The following is a 21,893-nucleotide window of genomic DNA, read 5'->3' on the forward strand; positions in this document are numbered from 1 at the left end:
CAGCATGCTTTCTTTTATGAGATGACCAAGATTAAATATTGTTTTGCTTTTTGCCTTGGTTATTTGTATGGTTAGAGCTAAATACAAGGTCCAGTCATTACAATACTTTTCATCTACTTGGGAGATATACTTTTCTTCCTCGACACTTGTTTTTTGAAAATGTCAATGATTATCTTAAATGCTATTATATAGGTGTTTTTATTGTAAATTCCTTCAAACGAATTTTAGATCTAGCTGAAATGTAACCCAAATATTATAAATAAAACTAATCAGATCTTATTTGTAAGAAGAGTGCTGTATTCTATGTAAAGGTCCTCCAAAAGTAACATATATGTGATCATAAACACTTATTAGGTACTTGATTAATAATGGAGGTTTTTGTAAAAATGTATATTATGGGGCAAGTCTTCATTTCTAAAGTCAAGCAAACCTGAGCTCCAATTCCAGCTCCATTTCAAGATCAGCTCTCTGGTCCAGGGCATGTTACCTAACTCTCTGAGTCTCAGTTTCATCATCTGTAAAATGGGTATAAGAGCTGCACCCATCTCACAGAATTGTCATGAGAATTAAATGAAATAATACATGTAATGTGCAAATTGTCTGGTCTATGATAAGTACTCTATATATTATAAATACATATATCTATCTCCTATGGCATGTTCATTTTTATTTTCACAGCAGTGTTTCTGTCAAAATATAAGACAAATATAAGAAATGTGGCTACTTGCTCAGCTTTCGATGTGAGGCCCTAAAAGTCTGTCTGAGCATTGCCATGTTCTAAGTCTATCCTCTCATTTTTTTCTCCAGTATTTTTGAGTGAGTCTCCATGAAGCAAATGGCACATGACCTAACATCTGAGAACTTTGTTACCATATAGAGTTTGGCTAAGAAGACTATCAAAAACAACACACAGGAATTTTAATATTTTCCCACACTTAAAATTTTCCAGTGATTTAAACCATGGGTGCTTTTCGTTCTGTGTAATTCTACTATTTTCCCACATGACTCTTCTTTACCAGGGCTTGGCAGCACTGTTTAGCCAGTGTTATTTTATTGTCTTTTTTTGAGAGTCTAGTGAACTTGAGGGAAGGGTAGAAATGGCAAAGAAATTTCATGACACAATTTCAGTTTTACACATAGACCTAAGTCTGCTAACTCTCCACAGTTACCTCTCTCACTCTGTTTTCTTCAACTCTAAAATTTAGACTTTAGATTTAATATTTTTTCTTAGTCTTTTTTTTTTTTTCTCTTTAAGAGGTACTGAGTGACATGAAAGCCAAAAGCATTATGCTGACATATTAGAACCACTGAAGTTGGGGAAAAAAAGGCCACCACAACAGCAAGAAGCCCCAGGATTTTCAACAGGAAGGAAACTGGGAAATTAGATGAAGTTTTTAGAGCCCGTGTCTTTAAAGGCTTCAATATCCTTTGTTTCTGGGTGAAGATGGCACTCCTGGTTCCATTCCATTGCCCAGGTCCAACCAGGCGATACTGATAGGAGTTGCAGGGCCCAAGATAAAATTTCACAGTCAGGTTAGGCTCTTTTAGCAAGAGAGAGAGGAGGTCTGGCTTTGCACCTATCTCTAAGGCGAGCTCGTCCAAGTAGTCGATGTAACTGGTGTGCAGTATCTGGTTGTTGCTCTCTCCAAACCTTAATGAAGAAAGAATAAAGGACAGATTCACAAAATGTTCTAAGTTATATAAGAACATTAGGTATTCATTAGCTATTGAAAGAACGAAGTAATGAATGAATGAATAAATGAGTTTTGAATAACTCTCCAAGTCTCCTGGCAAGTAAAACTAGTCAGGATTGCTGCAAAGATTCACAAGATAACACAGATGAAAGCATAGCTCAGTGTTTTGCCCAGAAGAGACACAATATTTGCTTGTTAAATTATTAAAGTACCTTGCACTCTGACTAGCATATAGTAGATGAATTAGAATTTGAATGTGAGATAACCTCTACACTATAAGGCCCCCAAGTCTACTTTCCAATGTACTTGATCTCTATTGAACTCCATTCCACTTCATCACAAAATGTAAATCCTTGACCTTCACTTCACACCAACTCCTTTCTAATTTGCTTTGATGGGAGTTCCTCCAGCTAACTTTCCAGAGATACTTAGGCTACTGTCACCACCACTGCCCCCATCCCACTTCCTCTTTACCACAGAGTGTGAGAGGATACAGAATCTAACATGGGCAATATATAAAACAAATAAATTTAGGTCAAGGATAAATGTTCTTGTTTGGTGAAATTACTATTTTTAAGTAGTTGGATCTTAAAGTAGTATGTATAAGAATTTGCTTTTTTAGAAGCAGCTAGGTGGTTCTTGTGAGTAGTTAGATCACTATACTTGGAGAAACACTGTTCTATGTAAAGAATTTAAAAAAATTCTTACAAGTCAATTCTTTTTTTATTCCTCTTGATAATGTCTGCCATCATAGTTCTCTCCGAGGGCAAAGTACACAAGCCTAGAGAATAAAAGGTTGGTTGAGTAGTGGGTTTGATTCAATTTCATTGCTTTATCTAGATGATTGATTCCTACAATCAACTGATTCCTACAATCAGTTGATTCCTACAATTAAATTTTGGCCATTTACCCATGAGATATCGGTCAGCGCTGCTATGTTGTTGAACTCCAGGGTGCACCACCCGCATTGAGTTCTATGTAATGTTGCCCAGGGATCACCAGGCTACAGTGTGGACTCTGGGGTGGGAGTGGGGGGTTAGAGAAGAAGGTGGAGAGGGAAGGTGAGCCTGAGAAGTTGGGAAGCCGTGCCAGATGGCTTGAGCTCCATTCTGAAAGTGGTGGGAAGCCATGGGGGACAAGATGAGATTCGCCTTTTGGAAAGATTCTTTGAGGTGCTGAATTTTGGGAAATGGGCTCCCGGCAGGTCAGTTTAAAGGCAGCAAGACAAGTTAAGAGGCTGTTCAAGAAAACCAGGTGAGGGAAGGGGTGGCACAAACTGAGGTAGGGCAGTGGAGAGAGAGAAAGATTGATGTCAGTTATCACTGTGTGCTTGTGATTCCGTCCCCTGTCACAGGTGTCCCTGGAACTTCAGACATGCTGAAGAATGGTGAGCTTCCCTGGATATGGCTAGTCATCAGACATCTCAGATTCAATGAGTCCAAAACTGAGCTCATCACTGAAGTCCTACTGCTCAGACTTGCATCCTCTACCACACGCTCCCTCTAGCCCCAGCACTGCTCCCCACCCAGTTTCCACCACCTGAGGTCTGCCTTGATCAAGTCACCCTTGATTCTTTTCTTTTCCTAGAACTTTTCTACATGGAGCAAAGCATTACGTCCCGCTGGTTTGATTCTTAACTAGCTCTCTTCTCCACTTTGTCTCTTTGCCTGGCTGAGGTTGTATCACATTTTAGTATAGACGATTACAGTAGCCTTCTCACTGGTCTTTGAGACTCTATTCCTTTCGCCTTTCAAATCTGTCTTTCACACTAATGTTGAAATAATCTATCAAAAGTGAAAATCTGATAATGTCTGGTCCTTGCTAAACCTTTCATTGGGTCTTCTGGCAGAAGAGCTTTCTTAAATGGAGACACTAGGTCCTCAGGCCAGGGTCCCTAAGAGTCCCTCAGATGGTTTTTATGTGTAGCTAAATTTGGGAAGAGCTGATACACATTTTATATTCAAGCTCCTTAGCATGTCTTAAAAGGTTCCTGTGTCTTGGTCCCTTCCTCTCTAAGAATAATCTCTCACCCCTCTCTGCCTCACACCTCATGTTCTAGGAATGTCAAGTATCTTGTAATAATTCCTCATCTGCATCACACCTCTGTGCTGATTCCCTTTTCTGCACCTGGGAAACCCAGTTATCTAGGGAGTTTTCCTTGACCACATGCCCTTCCTTTATCCAAACTCTGCTGTCGCTAAGCACCCTTTCTCTTTTTCCAGACACTCCATGCAGTCCTCTGACAAAGCACATGTCTTATTATCTTAAAATGACCCATTTAGATTTCTCTGTATCCTACCAAGTTCCAGCACAGGGCTAAGTATTCAATAAGATTTTGTTGAGCTGAATTGAGCCCTGGATCAGGGAGATAGTAACAGCCTTCTGAGAAGTACAAAGTGCTACACAATGCTCAGAGAGAAATATTTTAATAATTTTATAGCTTTGTAGGGATCTGTGAGGTTGAGCTGCTTAGGTATTAAGAGTTAATTTGGAGTTAAGTATGGAGTAGGCCCTAGGTCTCTTGATTTGCACATATTCTGAGGAATTTATAAACATATTATAGGTAAAACTAGGAGTCATAGATGTCTTCCTTCCTTCTGTTCTCTCATTAGTCCAAGAAAAAATAATATTTACTTAACATTATGCCAACTGAAATTCTCTGAATTTTCTAATATTTTAAAGGAATGATTGCAGATATTTATTATTATCATATCCCAGTATTGGTTATTTTGTGAATTTTCTAACTTTTTAGGATGTCAGTTTTGTGAGAGCAGCCAAGGTTGGCAACCTTCTTGTTGGCAACCTCCTTTTCTAAACTTGTTATTTAGCAAAATCCACCAGGTGTGAAACACTCAGCCATTCACTTGCCCACTCACTTACCTTTGAAAACTCTTGTTACCCAACGAGCTTGAAGTTCAACAGTTGGGAAAATTGAACCTAGAGGCTGGATAAGACCAATGCATGCAAGGGTTGACTTCTCCAGGTGAGGAGGGAACATGTATTTGTACAGCAAGACCATATTATTCTCTACTTTAACAAGTGGATCTTCAAGGAAGGGAAAAGAGAAAGTATATCCTATTGCAAAGACAATGATGTCAATGTCCTCCTCCACTGTTCCATCCTCAAAGATGGCAGAAGTTTCTGTGAGCTCTTTCACTCTTGATTTCACCTTGATGGCTCCATAGAGTATATGACTTGGAAGATCATCACTTAGTATTGGCTATTTCATAAGGTATCTGAAACATGCAGAAGAAAACACTCAGAAAGAGTATTTCTTTTCTTTTTTCTTAATTTTTTATTTATTTTATTTTAATTTTAATTTTTGGCTGTGTTGGGTCTCCGTTGCTGTGCGCAGGCCTTCTCTAGTTGCGGTGAGCCGGGGCTTCTCTTCGTTGCAGTGTGTGGGCTTCTCATTGTTGTGGCTTCTCTTGTTGCAGAGCACGGGCTCTAGGCGCGCAGGCTTCAGTAGTTGTGGCACGTGGGCTCAGTAGTTGTGGCTTGCGGGCTCTAGAGCTCAGGCTCAGTAGTTGTGGCGCATGGGCTGAGTTGCTCCGCGGCATGTGGGATCTTCCCGGGCCAGGGCTTGAATCCGTGTCCCTTGCATTGGCAGGCAGATTCTTAACCACTGTGCCACCAGGGAAGCCCCAGAAAGAGTATTTAATGAGGGGTTTTGAACTCTCTTGATATGTTATGGGCTTGGGGAATAAAGAGGTTTTTCAAATATCCATAAAACTTTCTAACTTGACTAGTTGGGCTACCCCAAGCCTTACTCTCTGACTTTATTCTCATGTCACATATCTCTTCCCTCAACAAATAAGCAAAACATGTAGATGATGTGGGCAAAACACATTTCAAAAAAGGAGGCATTCCTAAGGGCTTAGACAAAATGCCAATGCCTGTGGTCAATTCCTGAGCATTCCAGTTGTTATTATCCCATTGATAATTTCTGTTGTTTTATGTTATCTACCTTTAATTATCTTGATGTTCCATTTAATTTCTATCTGATCATAAGTAAGTAAGGAAAACTTAGTTAAATTCCCATTAGTTTTGAAACTTATTAAGGGATTAGTGTGAAAATTAATGCATAGAATCAAGTTTGGGGATATTTCTTGATCCCAAATATACGTGGAGTCTCTGTATGTATGTGATAGCGTGAATAGTGGAGCAAAGTCTGGCTGTATTTCTGGAATTTCCTTTTTTGTAGATTTGAGAACCATTTTGTTAAAAAAATAAGGATACATGGTACATGTATCAGATCTCAGAAGATAGCAGCCACGTTGCATTTGTTGAAAGATTGCAAACCTTTTCTGTTTTTTTTTTTTTTTTTAAGGGAAGGAGCCTGTTATCAAATAAAGAAAAATAAACATCCATATTTTTTGCTTGTGTTTATAAGATCAGTGATGTATAACAGATTAACAGGCAGTGAGTATGTTCTCGAAAGCTACCCACAGGAAGAACCCTTGTGGTGTACAGAGTTAGCAAAGTATGAATTAACAGATGTAGAATTTGGATCAGTTTTCCCACCCACCCTCTGAAAGGACGGTCACAATCTCTTAAAACAGCCTTTTCCAATGTTGGACAGCTCTGGGTATTAGGAAGTCCTTCCCATGACCCTAGTTCTACTTTCTGGAGCAGCTCATAATATTTATACTTCATCTTCTTAAATATTTACTTTTTAAAAGGCATACAGAACAAATTTGGAATTCAAAATCCAGGAGCTACATGATACCCATATTGTTAGGTTGTAGTTTGAACTACCATGTTAGCAATTTAGCTCTTTGCAAAAAGAAACCCCTCTGACATCCTTGATTACCAATGAGTATACCATAAAAAAGCAAAGTAACTCTACTTGTTTTGAGGCATAAGTCCATAATTTTCATGGTTGAATCACCGATTCATCTGTTGTTCCATCACCCATTTTACAACTCTTCGTGGCAGGACATTTCGGAGCATGGAGCTAAAACGGGTGTGGAACACCATGTCCCAGGGATAGCCATCTTCAGAGATACGGCACATGACCCAGGAACCGTGTCTGGTGCTGATAAACACCTGGTGAGCAAAAAAGGATGCAGTTCAAACTAGGGCATCATCTCTTTTGGGAGGAACCCACTGTGTAGATAATACATCACACGTATGGCCCCAGAATTTGCTGAAATGCTTTGTTTTAAAGATGATTGACCTCAAAGTGAAGTGCCTTCCAGTTTTCACTGCTCTGGGGCAGCTTTATCATACATGTGGGAACCAGTAGTACTTATGCTGATAGAGGAAGACTACCATAGTCTTGAGAACTTCATGGAAATATGAGAAAATCTTTGGGCTAAACCAATCATAAAACCCACAAATTTTTGCCATGTTTGAAGTTGTGGTTCAATGCTCCTTCCCTCCTCTTACCTTTTCCATCCACCACAAGTTGTTTTTATAGGGAAGGTATACAATTATAATCCTAGGAAATGTATGATTACAGCCTAATGTCTAGATAGGCACAAATATATGGATCTGTATATCCCCAGAGAGGGAATAACAAGGGAAATCAGCTTCTTCCCATACTTGAAAGAACATTGTTATATATTTTAAAAGTTAAAAATTCTGCACTTATACTGTGATTTCCATTCTCTTCAAGTGCACTTCTGAATCCCCTCTCATATGTACTCTTTTTTTAAAAAAATGTAGCATTATTTTATTAACTACTGCATAAATTCTAAAAGCATATATGTTATGATTCCTTCCATCAGTTTCTAGATCTTGATTGAGTTACCAGATTTTTAACTTTGAATTTATTTTAAAAATTCAGAGTTTAAAAATCTAACATTTACTATTCATAGATACTACTTTACATGGAAGTTAATATAGGAGGTAATCAGTTATACATATATATATATATATATATATATATTCTTTTTCAGATTCTTTTTCCATATAGGTTATTACAGAGTATTGAGTGGAGTTAGTTCCCTGTGCTATACAGTAGTTCCTTGTTGATTACCTATTTTATATATACTAGTGTGTATATGTCAGATGTATTCTTTACCTTGTATACTTATATTTCCCTAGTTTTCAAGGTGTGCATTTATATCTCTTTTCAAATATATACTTTACTTTGTTTACTGTTACTCCGCCATTGACCAAATGCATATTTGACTTGCGTCTTAAAATTTTATATGCCAGTACTTTTACATGCCAGAACTCTATGAGTTCTGCTGTACAAGGCTGTCCTTGATAAACACATAAGATTCACTTACAAGGAAACTGATTCACTTAGGAGTTTAAGATCATGGATTCTAGATCTAGGACTCTGGATCCAGACTGCCTGGGTTTGACTCTCAGCCCCACTACTTACAAGCTGTGTTGCCTTGGGTGAGTTACTTCAACCTCTCTGTGCCTCCATTTCTCTCTCTCTTTAAAATAGTACCTGCTTCATAGAATTATTGTGCAAATTAAATGAGATAATATATGTAAAGTACTGAAAATATTGCCTGGCAAGTGATAAGTACTGATAGGTATTGTTATTTTGTAAAGTTAGCCTGGAGGAGAGGAGTTTCATACAGTGCCACATATCTGGAGTGAGCCAGAATTTGGAGACAAGTTTTGCTGGGGCCTCAACTCCTTAGCTTGTGAAGTAGCACTTACATAAAATGGTATAATGGTGTTGAATTGTTGGTCTGTGAGTGGTAATACCCTTATATCCTGATTTTCTCCTGCCGTTTCCCTTTTGTTGACTTGGCACTACTTTGGTTAGGTATTAGATAATATACTTCAAATATTTCCATGAATATCTCTTTCCATTACTTATTGTCTGCCCTTCTTCCTTAGGATCAATCCATGTTTCATACTGAAAGCTCTGCCTATTTTATTTATCCTCTTTCTGCTGTCACCATCTTTACAGCAGGGAGTCTAATCTGGCTAGCTGTACTAGCTGCAACAGTGTGATATGTCTTAGGATTTAGGATCAGGCTTCTTTCCCTGAGATGCATACTTCAGGCCAAGGGTCAGAGATCTGGTTTTTGGTGAGAAAGTGTGTGGATGGCTCAGCACCATCCCATAGTATTTTGAGTGGTGCTTTTGGACTGTGGTAGAGCATGCCATATACTTGTGAACATGAACCTCCTTTAACAGAAGCAGGGCACACTCAGGACTAAGGTGAGTTTAGGCTATAATTTTAAGCTTTGCAGATGCACCTGGTTCTATCCCTTACATACATAGCTCCTATGTATCTCTTCTCACAGAAGGGTTGAGAGTGCATTGCTCTGTGTAAGACATTTTATCATAACTATCAATTATGTTATTAATCCAATAAATATTGAAGAGACATCCTATTTAAAGATTAATGAGGTGAAAGGCACACAAATATAGCAAAGGTGGTTTCTTAATATTGAATCTGGCATGACTGACAGGCTTTTACATGGCAAGGCCCATATAAGGAAATAGACTCTTGCAATCTAAGATTTGATATCTTTGGATCATCTGTTCTAAGTCCAAATCACTGACCTGTAACATGTAGTGGTCTAGTACGGAGCTTTCCTTGGTTGACAGCTAAGTCAGCTCCTTTTATCATACTCTCTTCCTCAAGCTTGGCAGGCATTCCCAACAGGAAAGAGACTGGACCTTTTGCCTCCCTACCTGAGTTGGCTCTTCTAAGACTTTACAGTTACTGCCTCCTCACTTGTTCTTCACACTGAGGTCTTTTTTTTTTTTTTTTAACATCTTTATTGGAGTATAATTGCTTTACAATGTTGCGTTAGTTTCTGCTGTATAACAAAGTGAATCAGCTATACATATATCCCTGTATCTTCTCCCTCTTGTGTCTCCCTCTCACCCTCCCTAACCCACCACTCTAGGTGGTCACAAAGCACTGAGCTGATCTCCCTGTGCTATGCAGCTGCTTCCCACTAGCTATCTGTTTCATATTTGGTAGTGTATATATGTCCATGCCACTCTCTCACTTTGTCCCAGCTTACCCTTCCCACTCCCCGTGTCCTCAAGTCCATTCTCTACGTCTGCATCTTTATTCCTGTCTCCTGCCCCTAGGTTCTTCAGAACCACTTTTTTTTTTTTTTTAGATTCTATATATATGTGTTAGCATACGGTATTTGTTTTTCTCTTTCTGACTTACTTCACTCTGTATGACAACTCTAGGTCCAGCCACCTCACGCTGAGGTCTTAAAAGCTTTGAAAAGTGAAAAGTGGTTTCTTTTCACATAAAAGGTGAGGACCTCCTGGGTCTAGTAAATCTCTTTCTGGTGTTAGTGACCTGCTTATCCCCAGGGTGGTAATTCTGACAGGTCCCAGTGGAACCCCTTCATCAACCTGCTGGGGAGGCACTATGTTCTTTTATCACATTTGCTACTGGGCATCTTGAGCCCTGACAGTGTGAGTCTCAGGACTGGACAGTTTTGCTGGTTGTAGACATGGCTACTGCAACTCCTGTGTAGCCAGAAGATGCTGGGCTACATCAGAGTGATAGGGCCCTGTTGAGAGGGGATGCTTTGGGGAGAGGAACCTTAGCTATTTTCCCATCTTTGCCTAGCTCTGTCCTTGTAAAAGGGTTTTATTTTCTGCTATTCCCAACCGCCTCTGTCAGCATTATCTGTACCTTGTAATGTTTGACTCTGGAAGCTAAGCTGTGTCATTCCTGAGCAGGTGCAAAGATAACAGTGGTTGGAAGGGCTCAGGGAGCACCTAAATATCTGTGATTATGGTTGGGAGTCTGTCTGTTTAATCTTTCCTTTAATGATTCTTGGAAGCTAAGGATTATTTACATTTCAAATAGAATTCAAATATGCACTAAATTTCTAAAAGGCACTCCTCCAAAGATGAACAGGTCAACTCATAAAGCCCCCTGGGTAGAAACAAGGCCTCCTGTGCTGAAAGTCATCTGATCCAAACTTAAGTGAGGGAACCATAGCCCACAGAAGTAAAATGACTGCCTCTAGGTTATAAGGCTGATTAGTGGCAAAGGTGGGAGATAAACTCTGGCTTCTTGATTTCCAGATTTTCTATGATACCACACTGGGCAACCAAACAACAAATCAGTTTAATGAGTAATGGAGCCTTAGTTACATGGCTGGGATTTTCCTCTCCTCCACCGTACAAGGTAATCAGGGAACATCTTACCTGAGCAGCCTTCTTACTCAACTCAACTGCAATATCTGAGGCTGAGTTTCCTATTCCAATCACCAAAATGAGTTTTCTTTCAAATCCCTCTGGGTGCTTGTATTGGTGGCTATAGAAATACTGGCCTTTGAACTTCTGAATACCTTTAGGGGGAAGAAAAGAGAAATCCATGAACTATGTCAAGTTAAGTTCAATAAAACTGCACCATCAGCTTTTCCTTTCTGGGGAAAATCATTTGTTTTGTCTCTTCCCCTCTTAGGTATGTTACAGTATCAAGGCCAACTGGCAAACTCAAAGTATGAACCACATAAGAAATGTTAGGTGAAGCATATGGTACAGGACCAAAAGAGTTGATTTCAGAGGCTGCAGCTTAGATATTTATTAGAGAACAAACAATTTTTTTTTATTTTAGCAGCAAAGACATCTTTATAGTTTGTTTCTTTTTATCTTTATTAGAGTATAATTGCTTTACAATGGTGTGTTAGTTTCTGCTTTATAACAAAGTGAATCAGTTATACATATACATATGTTCCCATATCTCTTCACTCTTGCGTCTCCCTCCCTCCCACCCTCCCTATCCCACCCCTCCAGGCGGTCACAAAGCACCGAGCTGATCTCCCTGTGCTATGCGGCTGCTTCCCACGTGCTATCTACCTTACATTTGGTAGTGTATATATGTCCATGCCTCTCTCTCACTTTGTCACAGCTTACCCTTCCACCTCCCCATAGCCTCAAGTCCATTCTCTAGTAGGTCTGTGTCTTTATTTCTGTCTTACCCCTAGGTTCATCATGACTTTTTTTTTCTTAAATTCCATATATACGTGTTAGCATACAGTATTTGTCTTACTCTTTCTGACTTACTTCACTCTGTATGACAGACTCTAGGTCCATCCACCTCATTACAAATAGCTCAATTTTGTTTCTTTTTATGGCTGAGTAATATTCCATTGTATGTATGTGCCACATCTTCTTTATCCATTCATCTGATGATGGACACTTAGGTTGTTTCCATCTCCAGGCTATTGTAAATAGAGCTGCAATGAACATTTTGGTACATGACTGTTTTTGAATTATGGTTTTCTCAGGGTATATGCCAAGTAGTGGGATTGCTGGGTCATATGGTAGTTCTATTTGTAGTTTTTTAACGAACCTCCATACTGTTCTCCATAGTGGCTGTACCAATTTACATTCCCACCAGCAGTGCAAGAGTGTTCCCTTTTCTCCACACCCTCTCCAGCAATTATTGTTTCTAGATTTTTTGATGATGGCCATTCTGACTGGTGTGGGATGATATCTCGTTGTAGTTTTGATTTGCATTTCTCTAATGATTAATGATGTTGAGCATTCTTTCATGTGTTTGTTGGCAGTGTGTATATCTTCTTTGAAGAAATGTCTATTTAGGTCTTCTGCGCATTTTTGGATTGGGTTGTTTGTTTTTTTGTTATTGAGCTGCATGAGCTGCTTATAAATTTTGGAGATTAATCCTTTGTCAGTTGCTTCATTTGCAAATATTTTCTCCCATTCTGGGGTTGTCTTTTGGTCTTGTTTACGGTTTCCTTTGCTGTGCAAAAGCTTTGAAGTTTCATTAGGTCCCATTTGTTTATTATTTTTTTATTTCCATTTCTCTAGGAGGTGGGTCAAAAAGGATCTTGCTGTGATTTATGTCATAGAGTGTTCTGCATATGTTTTCCTCTAAGAGTTTGATAGTTTCTGGCCTTACATTTAGGTCTTTAATCCATTTTGAGCTTATTTTTGTGTATGGTGTTAGGGAGTGATCTAATCTCATACTTTTACATGTACCTGTCCAGTTTTCCCAGCACGACTTATTGAAGAGGCTGTCCTTTCTCCACTGTACATTCCTGCCTCCTTTATCAAAGATAAGGTGACCATATGTGCGTGGGTTTATCTCTGGGCTTTCTATCCTGTTCCATTGATGTATCTTTCTGTTTTTGTGCCAGTATCATTTTGTCTTGATTACTGTAGCTTTGTAGTATAGTCTGAAGTCAGGTGGCCTGATTCCTCCAGCTCCATTTTTCGTTCTCAAGATTGCTTTGGCTATTCGGGGTCTTTTGTGTTTCCATACAAATTGTGAAATTTTTTGTTCTAGTTCTGTGAAAAATGCCAGTGGTAGTTTGATAGGGATTGCATTGAATCTGTAGATGGCTTTGGGTAGTAGAGTCATTTTCACAATGTTGATTCTTCCAATCCAAGAACATGGTATATCTCTCCATCTATTTGTATCATCTTTAATTTCTTTCATCAGTGTCTTATAATTTTCTGCATACAGGTCTTTTGTCTCCTTAGGTAGGTTTATTCCTAGATATTTTATTCTTTTTGTTGCAATGGTAAATGGGAGTGTTTGCTTGAATTCACTTTCAGATTTTTCATCATTAGTGTATAGGAATGCCAGAGATTTCTGTGCATTAATTTTGTATCCTGCTACTTTACCAAATTCATTTATTAGCTCTAGTAGTTTTCTGGTGGCATCTTTAGGATTCTCTCTGTATAGTATCATGTCATCTGCAAACAGTGACAGCTTTACTTCTTCTTTTCCGATTTGGATTCCTTTTATTTCCTTTTCTTCTCTGATTGCTGTGGCTAAAACTTCCAAAACTATGTTGAATAAGAGTGGTGAGAGTGGGCAACCTTGTCTTGTTCCTGATCTTACTGGAAATGCTTTCAGTTTTTCATCATTGAGGACGATGTTGGCTGTGGGTTTGTCATATATGGCCTTTATTATGTTGAGGAAAGTTCCCTCTATGCCTACCTTCTGCAAGGTTTTTATCATAAATGGGTGTTGAATTTTGTCGAATGCTTTCTCTGCATCTATTGAAATGATCATATGGTTTTTCTCCTTCAATTTGTTAATATGGTGTATCACATGGATTGATTTGCGTATATTGAAGAATCCTTGCATTCCTGAAATAAACCCCACTTGATCATGGTGTATGATCCTTTCAATGTGCTGTTGGATTCTGTTTGCTAGTATTTTGTTGAGGATTTTTGCAGCTATGTTCATCAGTAATATTGGCCTGTAGTTTTCTTTCTTTGTGACATCCTTGTCTGGTTTTGGTATCAAGGTGATGGTGGCCTCGTAGAATGAGTTTGGGAGTGTTCCTCCCTCTGCTATATTTTGGAAGAGTTTGAGAAGGATATGTGTTAGCTCTTCTCTAAATGTTTGATAGAATTCACCTGTGAAGCCATCTGGTCCTGGGCTTTTGTTTGTTGGAAGATTTTTAATCAGAGTTTCAATTTCAGTGCTTGTGATTGGTCTGTTCATATTTTCTATTTCTTCCTGATTCAGTCTTGGCAGGTTGTGCATTTCTAAGAATGTGTCCATTTCTTCCAGGATGTCCATTTTATTGGCATAGAGTTGCTTGTAGTAATCTCTCATGATCTTTTGTATTTCTGCAGTGTCAGTTGTTACTTCCCCTTTTTCATTTCTAATTCTATTGATTTGAGTCTTCTCCCTTTTTTTCTTGATGAGTCTGGCTAATGGTTTATCAATTTTTTTATCTTCTCAAAGAACCATCTTTTAGTTTTATTGATCTTTGCTATCGTTTTCTTCATTTCTTTTTCATTTATTTGTGATCTGATTTTTATGATTTCTTTCCTTCTGCTAACTTCGGGGTTTTTTTGTTCTTCTTTCTCTAATTGCTTGAGGTGGAAGGTTAGGTTATTTATTGGAGATGTTTCCTGTTTCTTAAGGTAGGGTTGTATTGCTATAAACTTCCCTCTTAGAACTGCTTTTGCTGCATCCCATAGGTTTTAGGTCCTCGTGTTTTCATTGTCATTTGTTTGTAGGTATTTTTTGATTTCCTCTTTGCTTTCTTCAGTGATCACTTCGTTATTAAGTGGTGTATTGTTTAGCCTCCATGTGTTTGTATTTTTTACAGATTTTTTTCCTGTAATTGATATCTAGTCTCATAGCGTTGTGGTCAGAAAAGATACTTGATACAATTTCAATTTTCTTAAATTTACCAAGGCTTGATTTGTGACCCAAGATATGATCCTGGAGAATGTTCCATGAGCACTTGAGAAGGAAGTGTATTCTGTTGTTTTTGGATGGAATGTCCTATAAATATCAATTAAGTCCATCTTGTTTAATGTATCATTTAAAGCTTGTGTTTCCTTATTTATTTTCATTTTGGATGATCTGTCCATTGGTGAAAGTGGGGTGTTATAGTCCCCTACTATGAATGTGTTACTGTCAATTTCCCCTTTTATGGCTGTTAGTATTTGCTTTATGTATTGAGGTGCTCCTATGTTGGGTGCATAAATATTTACAATTGTTATGTCTTCTTCTTGGATCGATCCCTTGATCATTATGTAGTGTCCTTCTTTGTCTCTTCTAATAGTCTTTATTTTAAAGTTTATTTTGTCTGATATGAGAATTGCTATTTCAGCTTTCTTTTGATTTCCATTTGCATGGGATATCTTTTTCCATCCCCTCACTTTCAGTCTGTATGTGTCTCTAGGTCTGAAGTAGGTCTCTTGTAGACAGCAAATATATGGGTCTTGTTTTTGTATCCATTCAGCCCATCTGTGTCTTTTGGTGGGAGCATTTAGTCCATTTACATTTAAGGTAATTATCGATATGTACGTTCCTATTCCCATTTTCTCAATTGTTTTGTGTTTGTTATTGTAGGTGTTTTCCTTCTCTTGTGTTTCTTGCCTAGAGAAGTTCCTTTAGCATTTGTTGTAAAGCTGATTTGGTGGTGCTGAACTCTCTCAGCTTTTGCTTGTCTGTAAAGGTTTTAATTTCTCCATCAAATCTGAATGAAGTCCTTGCTGGGTAGGGTAGTCTTTGTGGCAGGTTTTTCTCCTTCATCACTTTAAATATGTCCTGCCAGTCCTTTCTGTCTTGCAGGGTTTCTGCTGAAAGATCAGCTTTTAGCCTTATGGGGAATCCCTTGTGTGTTATTTGTTGTTTTTCTTTTGTTGCTTTTAATATGTTTTCTTTGTGTTTAATTTTTGACAGTTTGATTAATATGTGTCTTGGCGTATTTCTCCTTGAATTTATCTGTATGGGACTCTCTGTGCTTCCTGGACTTGATTAACTGTTTCCTTTCCCATATTAGGGAAGTTTTCAACTATAATCTCTTCAAATATTTTCTCAGTCCCTTTCTTTTTCTCTTTTTCTTCTGGAACCCCTATAATTTGAATGTTGGTGCATTTAATGTTGTTCCAGAGGTCTCTGAGACTGTCCTCAGTTCTTTTCATTCTTTTTTTTTATTCTGCTCTGCAGTAGTTATTTCCACTATTTTATCTTCCAGGTCACTTATCCGTTCTTCTGCCTCAGTTATTCTGCTATTGATCCCTTCCAGAGTATTTTTAATTTCATTTATTGTGTTGTTCATTGTTGCTTGTTTCATCTTTAGTTCTTCTATGTCCTTATTAAATGTTTCTTGCATTTTGTCTATTCTATTTCCAAGATTTTGGATCATCTTTACTATCATTATTCTGAATTCTTTTTCAGGTAGACTGCCTATTTCCTCTTCATTTGTTAGGTCTGGTGGGTTTTTATCTTGCTCCTTCATCTGCTGTGTGTTTTTCTGTCTTCTCATTTTGCTTATCTTACTGTGTTTGGGGTCTGCTTTTTGCAGGCTGCAGGTTCGTAGTTCCCGTTGTTTTTGGTGTCTGTCCCCAGTTGCTAAGGTTGGTTCAGTGGGTTGTGTAGGCTTCCTGGTGGAGGGGACTAGTGCCTGTGTTCTGGTGGATGAGGCTGGATCTTGTCTTTCTGGTGGGCAGGTCCACATCTGGTGGTGTGTTTTGGGGTGTCTGTAGACATATTATGATTTTGGGCAGCCTCTCTGCTAATGGGTGGGGTTGTGTTCCTGTCTTGCTAGTTGTTTGGCACAGGGTGTCCAGCACTGTAGCTTGCTGGTCGTTGAGTGAAGCTGGGTGCTGGTGTTGAGATGGAGATCTCTGGGAGATTTTCGCCGTTTGATATTATGTGGAACTGGGAGGTCTCTTGTGGACCAGTGTCCTGAAGTTGGCTCTCCCACCTCGGAGGCACAGCACTGACTCCTGGCTGCAGCACCAAGAGCCTTTCATCCACACGACTCAGAATAAAAGGCAGAAAAAAAAGTAGAAAGAAAGAATTAGTAGAAGTAGAAAGAAAGAAAGAGAAAGAAAGAAAGAAAGAAAGGAAGAAGGAAGGAAAGAAAGGAGGGAGGGAGGGGGGAAGGAAGGAAGGAGGGAAGGAAGGAAGAAAAGAAAGAAGATAAGGTAAAATAAAATAAAGTAAGATAAAATATAATAAAGTTATTAAAATAAAAAATAATTATTATAAAAAAAAAACCAAAACGGATAGAACCGTAGGACCAATGGTGGAAGCAAAGCTATACAGACAAAATCTCACACAGAAGCATACACATACACACTCACAAAAAGAGGAAAAGGGGAAAAAATCATAAATCTTGCTCTCAAAGTCCACCTCCTCAATTTGGGATGATTCGTTGTCTATTCATGTATTCCACAGATGCAGGGTACATCAAGTTGGTTGTGGAGCCTTAATCCGCTGCTTCTGAGGCTGCTGGGAGAGATTTCCCTTTCTCTTGTTTATTCGCACAGCTCCCCGGGTTCAGCTTTGGATTTGGCCCCGCCTCTGCGTGTAAGTCTCCAGAGGGCGTCTGTTCTTCGCTCAGACAGGACTGGGTTAAAGGAGCAGCTGCTTCGGGGACTCTGGCTCACTCAGGCCGGTGGGGGGGGGGGGGGGGGGGGGGACGGGGGGCGGGGGGGGCCTGCGGCAGCAGAGGCCGACGTGACGTTGCAGCAGCCTGAGGCGCGCCGTGCGTCCTCCCGGGGAAGTTGTCCCTGGATCCCGGGAACCGGGCAGTGGCGGGCTGCACAGGCTCCCCGGAAGTGGGCTGTGGATAGTGACCTGTGCTTGCACACAGGCTTCTTCGTGGCGGCAGCAGCAGCCTTAGCGTCTCATGCCCGTCTCTGGGGTCCGCGCTTTTAGCCGTGGCTCACGCCTGTCTCTGGAGCTCCTTTAAGCAGCGCTCTTAGTCCCCTCTCCTCGTGCACCAGGAAACAAAGAGGGAAGAAAAAGTCTCTTGCCTCTTCGGCAGATCCAGACTTTTCTCCGGACTCCCTCCCGGCTATCCGTGGCGCACTAGCCCTCTGCAGGCTGTGTTCACGCCGCCAATCCCGGTCCTCTCCCGGCGCTCCGACCGAAGCCCGAGCCTCGGCTCCCAGCCCCGCCCGCCCCGGTGAGTGAGCAGACAAGCCTCTCGGTCTGGTGAGTGCCGCTCAGCACCAATCCTCTGTGCGGGAATTTCCCCGCTTTTCCCTCCGCACCCCTGTTGCTGTGCTCTCCTCCGCGGCTCCGAAGCCTTCCCCCCTCCGCCACCCGCAGTCTCCAACCGTGAAGGGGCTTCCTAGTGTGTGGAAACCGTTCATCCTCCATAGCTCCCTCCCAGACGTGCAGGTCCTGTCCCTATTCTTTTGTCTCTGTTTATTCTTTTCTCTTTTGCCCTACCCAGGTACGTGGGGGGGTTTCTTGCCTTTTGGGAGGTCTGAGGTCTTTTGCCAGCGTTCAGTAGGTATCCTGTAGGAGTTGTTCCACGTGTAGATGTATTTCTGGTGTATCTGTGGAGAGGAAGGTGATCTCCGCGGCTTACTCCTCCACCATCTTCCCCTCGTCCCAAAACAATTGGTTTTGATGAATAGAGCAGAGTCAGGTGTTGGTTTCCAGCTACCCATTATCCTATTTTGGACTGTACAATGATATTTTATTATCACATAGCATATATTCTTTTTTTTTTTTTTGCGGTATGCGGGCCTCTCACTGTTGTGGCCTCTCCCGTTGCGGAGCACAGGCTCCGGACGCGCAGGCTCAGCGGCCATGGCTCATGGGCCCAGCTGCTCCGCGGCATGTGGAATCTTCCCGGACCGGGGCACGAACCTGTGTCCCCTGCATCGGCAGGCGGACTCTCAACCACTGCCCCACCAGGGAAGCCCTAGCACATATTCTTTTAAATGTTTCTTAAGCATATTATGAAGTACTATTATCGCAGTTGTGTAATAATTAGCATAACATTCATCATTCTTATTTTGCAAAAGCAAACAAAAACCAAAATAAGCTAAAAACAAGGCACATTATAAGGTGAAGGATAGTTTCCACCTTGCAGTAAATCAGCAACTTACTGGACAAGCCCTTTTGAAGATAAGCATCTCTTTGTCTTTTCCCAGGAAACATGACTTTGTTAAAGTATTTGTGTTTGATGGTGGGTTGCTTGAAAGAGCCTTTAGATCATTAGTTCTCAAAGTGTGGTCCCTTGGCCAGCAGTTTCAGCATCACCTGGGAACTTGTTAGAGAGGCAAATTCTCAGCCTCATACTAGACCTAAAGAGTTGGAAATGCTAGGGGTGGAAACTAGCAAGTTGTGGTTTTAAAAGCCCTCCAGGTGATTCTGATTGAGATTTCCACTGCGTTAGGTCAGTAAGCCTCAATCCCAGCTGAATATTGAAATCACCTGAGTAGCCCTTAATTGACTGAGGCCTACCCTAGACCAATTGAATCTTTGAAGGTCATTAGAACTTTAAAAGCTCCTCAGATGGTTTGAATAATGTGGGGTTTGGACTGAATCACCGTATCAGATGTTTTCGTGAAGGCAGTGGGAAGGAGATATGCTCTCTGAGGGAAGGGCCTGGGAGGTACCATCTTCCCCTGTGCTCCCTGAAACATCACTGTCCTGTAGCAGCACTTATTTCCAGAAACTCTCCCCAGTAACCCTGGCTGTGGGCATGGCTCTGCAGAAGTCTCCAAAGATGTAGCAAAGTCACAGGTGTTTGGCAGGATAGAAAAAGGACAAGGTAAGCACATGGCTGAAAGGACCTCTCCAACAGAGAACCAATTTGGGTGAGAATTCTCTGAAATACTGAGTAATATTTAGTGACTTTGAGGGAGGCTGGCTGATAATGAAGACCCAAAGAGCTCAACAGAATCAGAGATGGTGTTTGGAGTCTCTCATCTTTCTAGTTTTATCCTGATCTTAATATTATCCCGAGTTGCAGTAGCTAGGTAATTTTGCCTGACAATCCAACCTGAATATAAAGTACCTGGACACCTACTCTGAAAAGCTGGGGATCTCCACAGGCCTCACCTGGAAATGACTCCAGTGGGAGGTGAGGGAGTGTGTGATGACCACTGCAGACCATGACTGCATCAAAGACAGCACTTTGCTCCTTGCCGTTGCTCTCGGTAACAACCACCCATTGGCCAGTGGTTGAGAAATCCGGGCGTTTTTTCACACTGAGGACGGTTGTCTTGAACCGAACACAGAGAAGGCATCATTGAGAATTACTCTGGCATAACAGGGGCCTTGTCCAGTGCCCTGGGAGTGGAGATGGGTAGAGTGCAATGTCTGATTCCATTTAGGTCCCGTCTGAATCCATTTCAAGCCACTTAAGGCAAAGACTGCTAAGTGCGCCCTGCTGCTTTTTCCTTGGCAGGTGCAGCCAAGGATGTGCTTTGTGCGAGAAGCCTGACTCAGCAGTGGTTACCAGTGTTAAGGACTGAATAAGGACTTGAGAGAGACCCAGAAAAAGCAAGACAATGTCTGGGCAAGATACAAAATACATGTTCATCATTCAGGTGATTACACAATCAGTATTTATCAAGAAGCTTTAAAAGTGTTGACCTCCGTGTAGACTGTCTATTAGAGAAGATATTCCATGTGAAGCAGTTTGCATAGCGCCTGGCACAGTGACATCACTCCATGAATGGTAAGTTCATATTTATTATTTTTAAAACATCATGCTAGCAATACACTTCATGATCTCATTTGGATGAAATAATTTATCAGTTCATGATTTTTTAGAATGCCGTTTTGCTCTCTGGAGGTTTATGAATTTCTAAAAGTGTACATAAATGTGTGTCTGCTGTATTTAAGAAGCAGTGTCAAAGGAAACAAAGCTTTTCACACTTCTAGAGGAATGGCATGCTTCTCTTGTTGGCAAGTGTTTGAGTCCCTTATACATGCATTTCAAATTTTCATATATTTTTCAAAATGCTGGGTTGGCAATGTTTGAAGCTGTTCCAATTTAAAAATGTATATGGAATATTAGTATAAAGCTTATGAAAAGGCTATAAAATGTCTGGGCATTTTCAGTTGAAAGATTCAGATTTGAAGTTCCGGGTAGTATATTCTCTAAAGTACTGTGGATTCTTGCTATTTAAAATGTGGTTTGAGGACCAACCTTCAGTATCACTGAGGAAGTTACTAGAAATGTGACTGACCTGAGCCAGTTCACCCCTCCTCAGGCAAACTGGTAGTTTTCCCCTCCTGGGAGGTCACCATATTAATACAGAACTCAGTGAGGACACCTCCTTTTATAGTTTGAGTTAGTTCCATCATCTTATGGCTGTAGTAACTCAGAGGCCAATAAACAGAAGTGAGTTTTCCTAAGCCCTCTCCAACCTCCAGAAAACAACCTCAGTAAAATCATAAACAAGAGAAATGGAAACTGGGAAAAACTACATTAGATAGAATGTGATATTTTAATGGTATTTACATATATTGATGTCTGTCAAATCAACGATTACAAATTAATATACTACAAATCTGGAACAAAACTAAAGTTACTGAGAAAATGAGCTGTGTTAAAAAAACTAAGTTCCACTAACAGTTATTTATTCAAGGCTATAATTTAAATTTTATTTCCTAGGCACAGTTACTAGTTTTCAGAGTGTAGGTTACTGATAAAAATTCAGGATGTTTAATGAGAATATTGTTTTTTTATCTCATTGATTATTTGTTTTCAAGGAAACACAGGAAAGGTAGTTATAATTGTATTTCAAAATGGTCTGGTTATTCTTTTGTTGCTAAAGAATGCATCAAAAAATTAGCCAAAATGGTTTCTACAGGCTTCTGAGATGAATGGAGAGCTGTGAGTTTATTTAGTACATTTTTCTAAGAAATTTCATTTTTATGGAGACGGTAAGAAAATGAAATAACAATGTGGTATTTTTTTTCATATATCCTTTCAAAGGAAATGAGGCTAGGAATCCTCAGTGGTTATAGGTATTAAATGCAGTTTCACCGTCAATGTAATCATTCAAGTCATTAATTTTAACAGA

The 21,893-nt window shown here is 40.1% G+C and overlaps 1 protein-coding gene across 1 annotated transcript in view; it reads right to left on the reverse strand.

Annotated features, from left to right (window-relative positions):
• Positions 1-1,298: 1,298 nt before the first annotated feature.
• The window catches only part of FMO2 (flavin containing dimethylaniline monoxygenase 2), a 58,740-nt gene continuing 38,145 nt past the window's right edge, over positions 1,299-21,893 (reverse strand). Inside the window, 7 exon segments of the mRNA XM_029229676.1 lie at positions 1,299-1,316; positions 1,318-1,651; positions 2,403-2,475; positions 4,575-4,930; positions 6,544-6,743; positions 10,806-10,948; positions 19,918-20,080. Coding sequence (XP_029085509.1) covers positions 1,299-1,316; positions 1,318-1,651; positions 2,403-2,475; positions 4,575-4,930; positions 6,544-6,743; positions 10,806-10,948; positions 19,918-20,080 — 1,287 coding nt within the window.

Source organism: Monodon monoceros, unplaced genomic scaffold (assembly GCF_005190385.1).
Source record: "Monodon monoceros isolate NGI ecotype Baffin Bay Population unplaced genomic scaffold, NGI_Narwhal_1 Super_Scaffold_18, whole genome shotgun sequence".
In the NCBI taxonomy this organism is placed as follows: Eukaryota; Metazoa; Chordata; class Mammalia; order Artiodactyla; family Monodontidae; genus Monodon; species Monodon monoceros.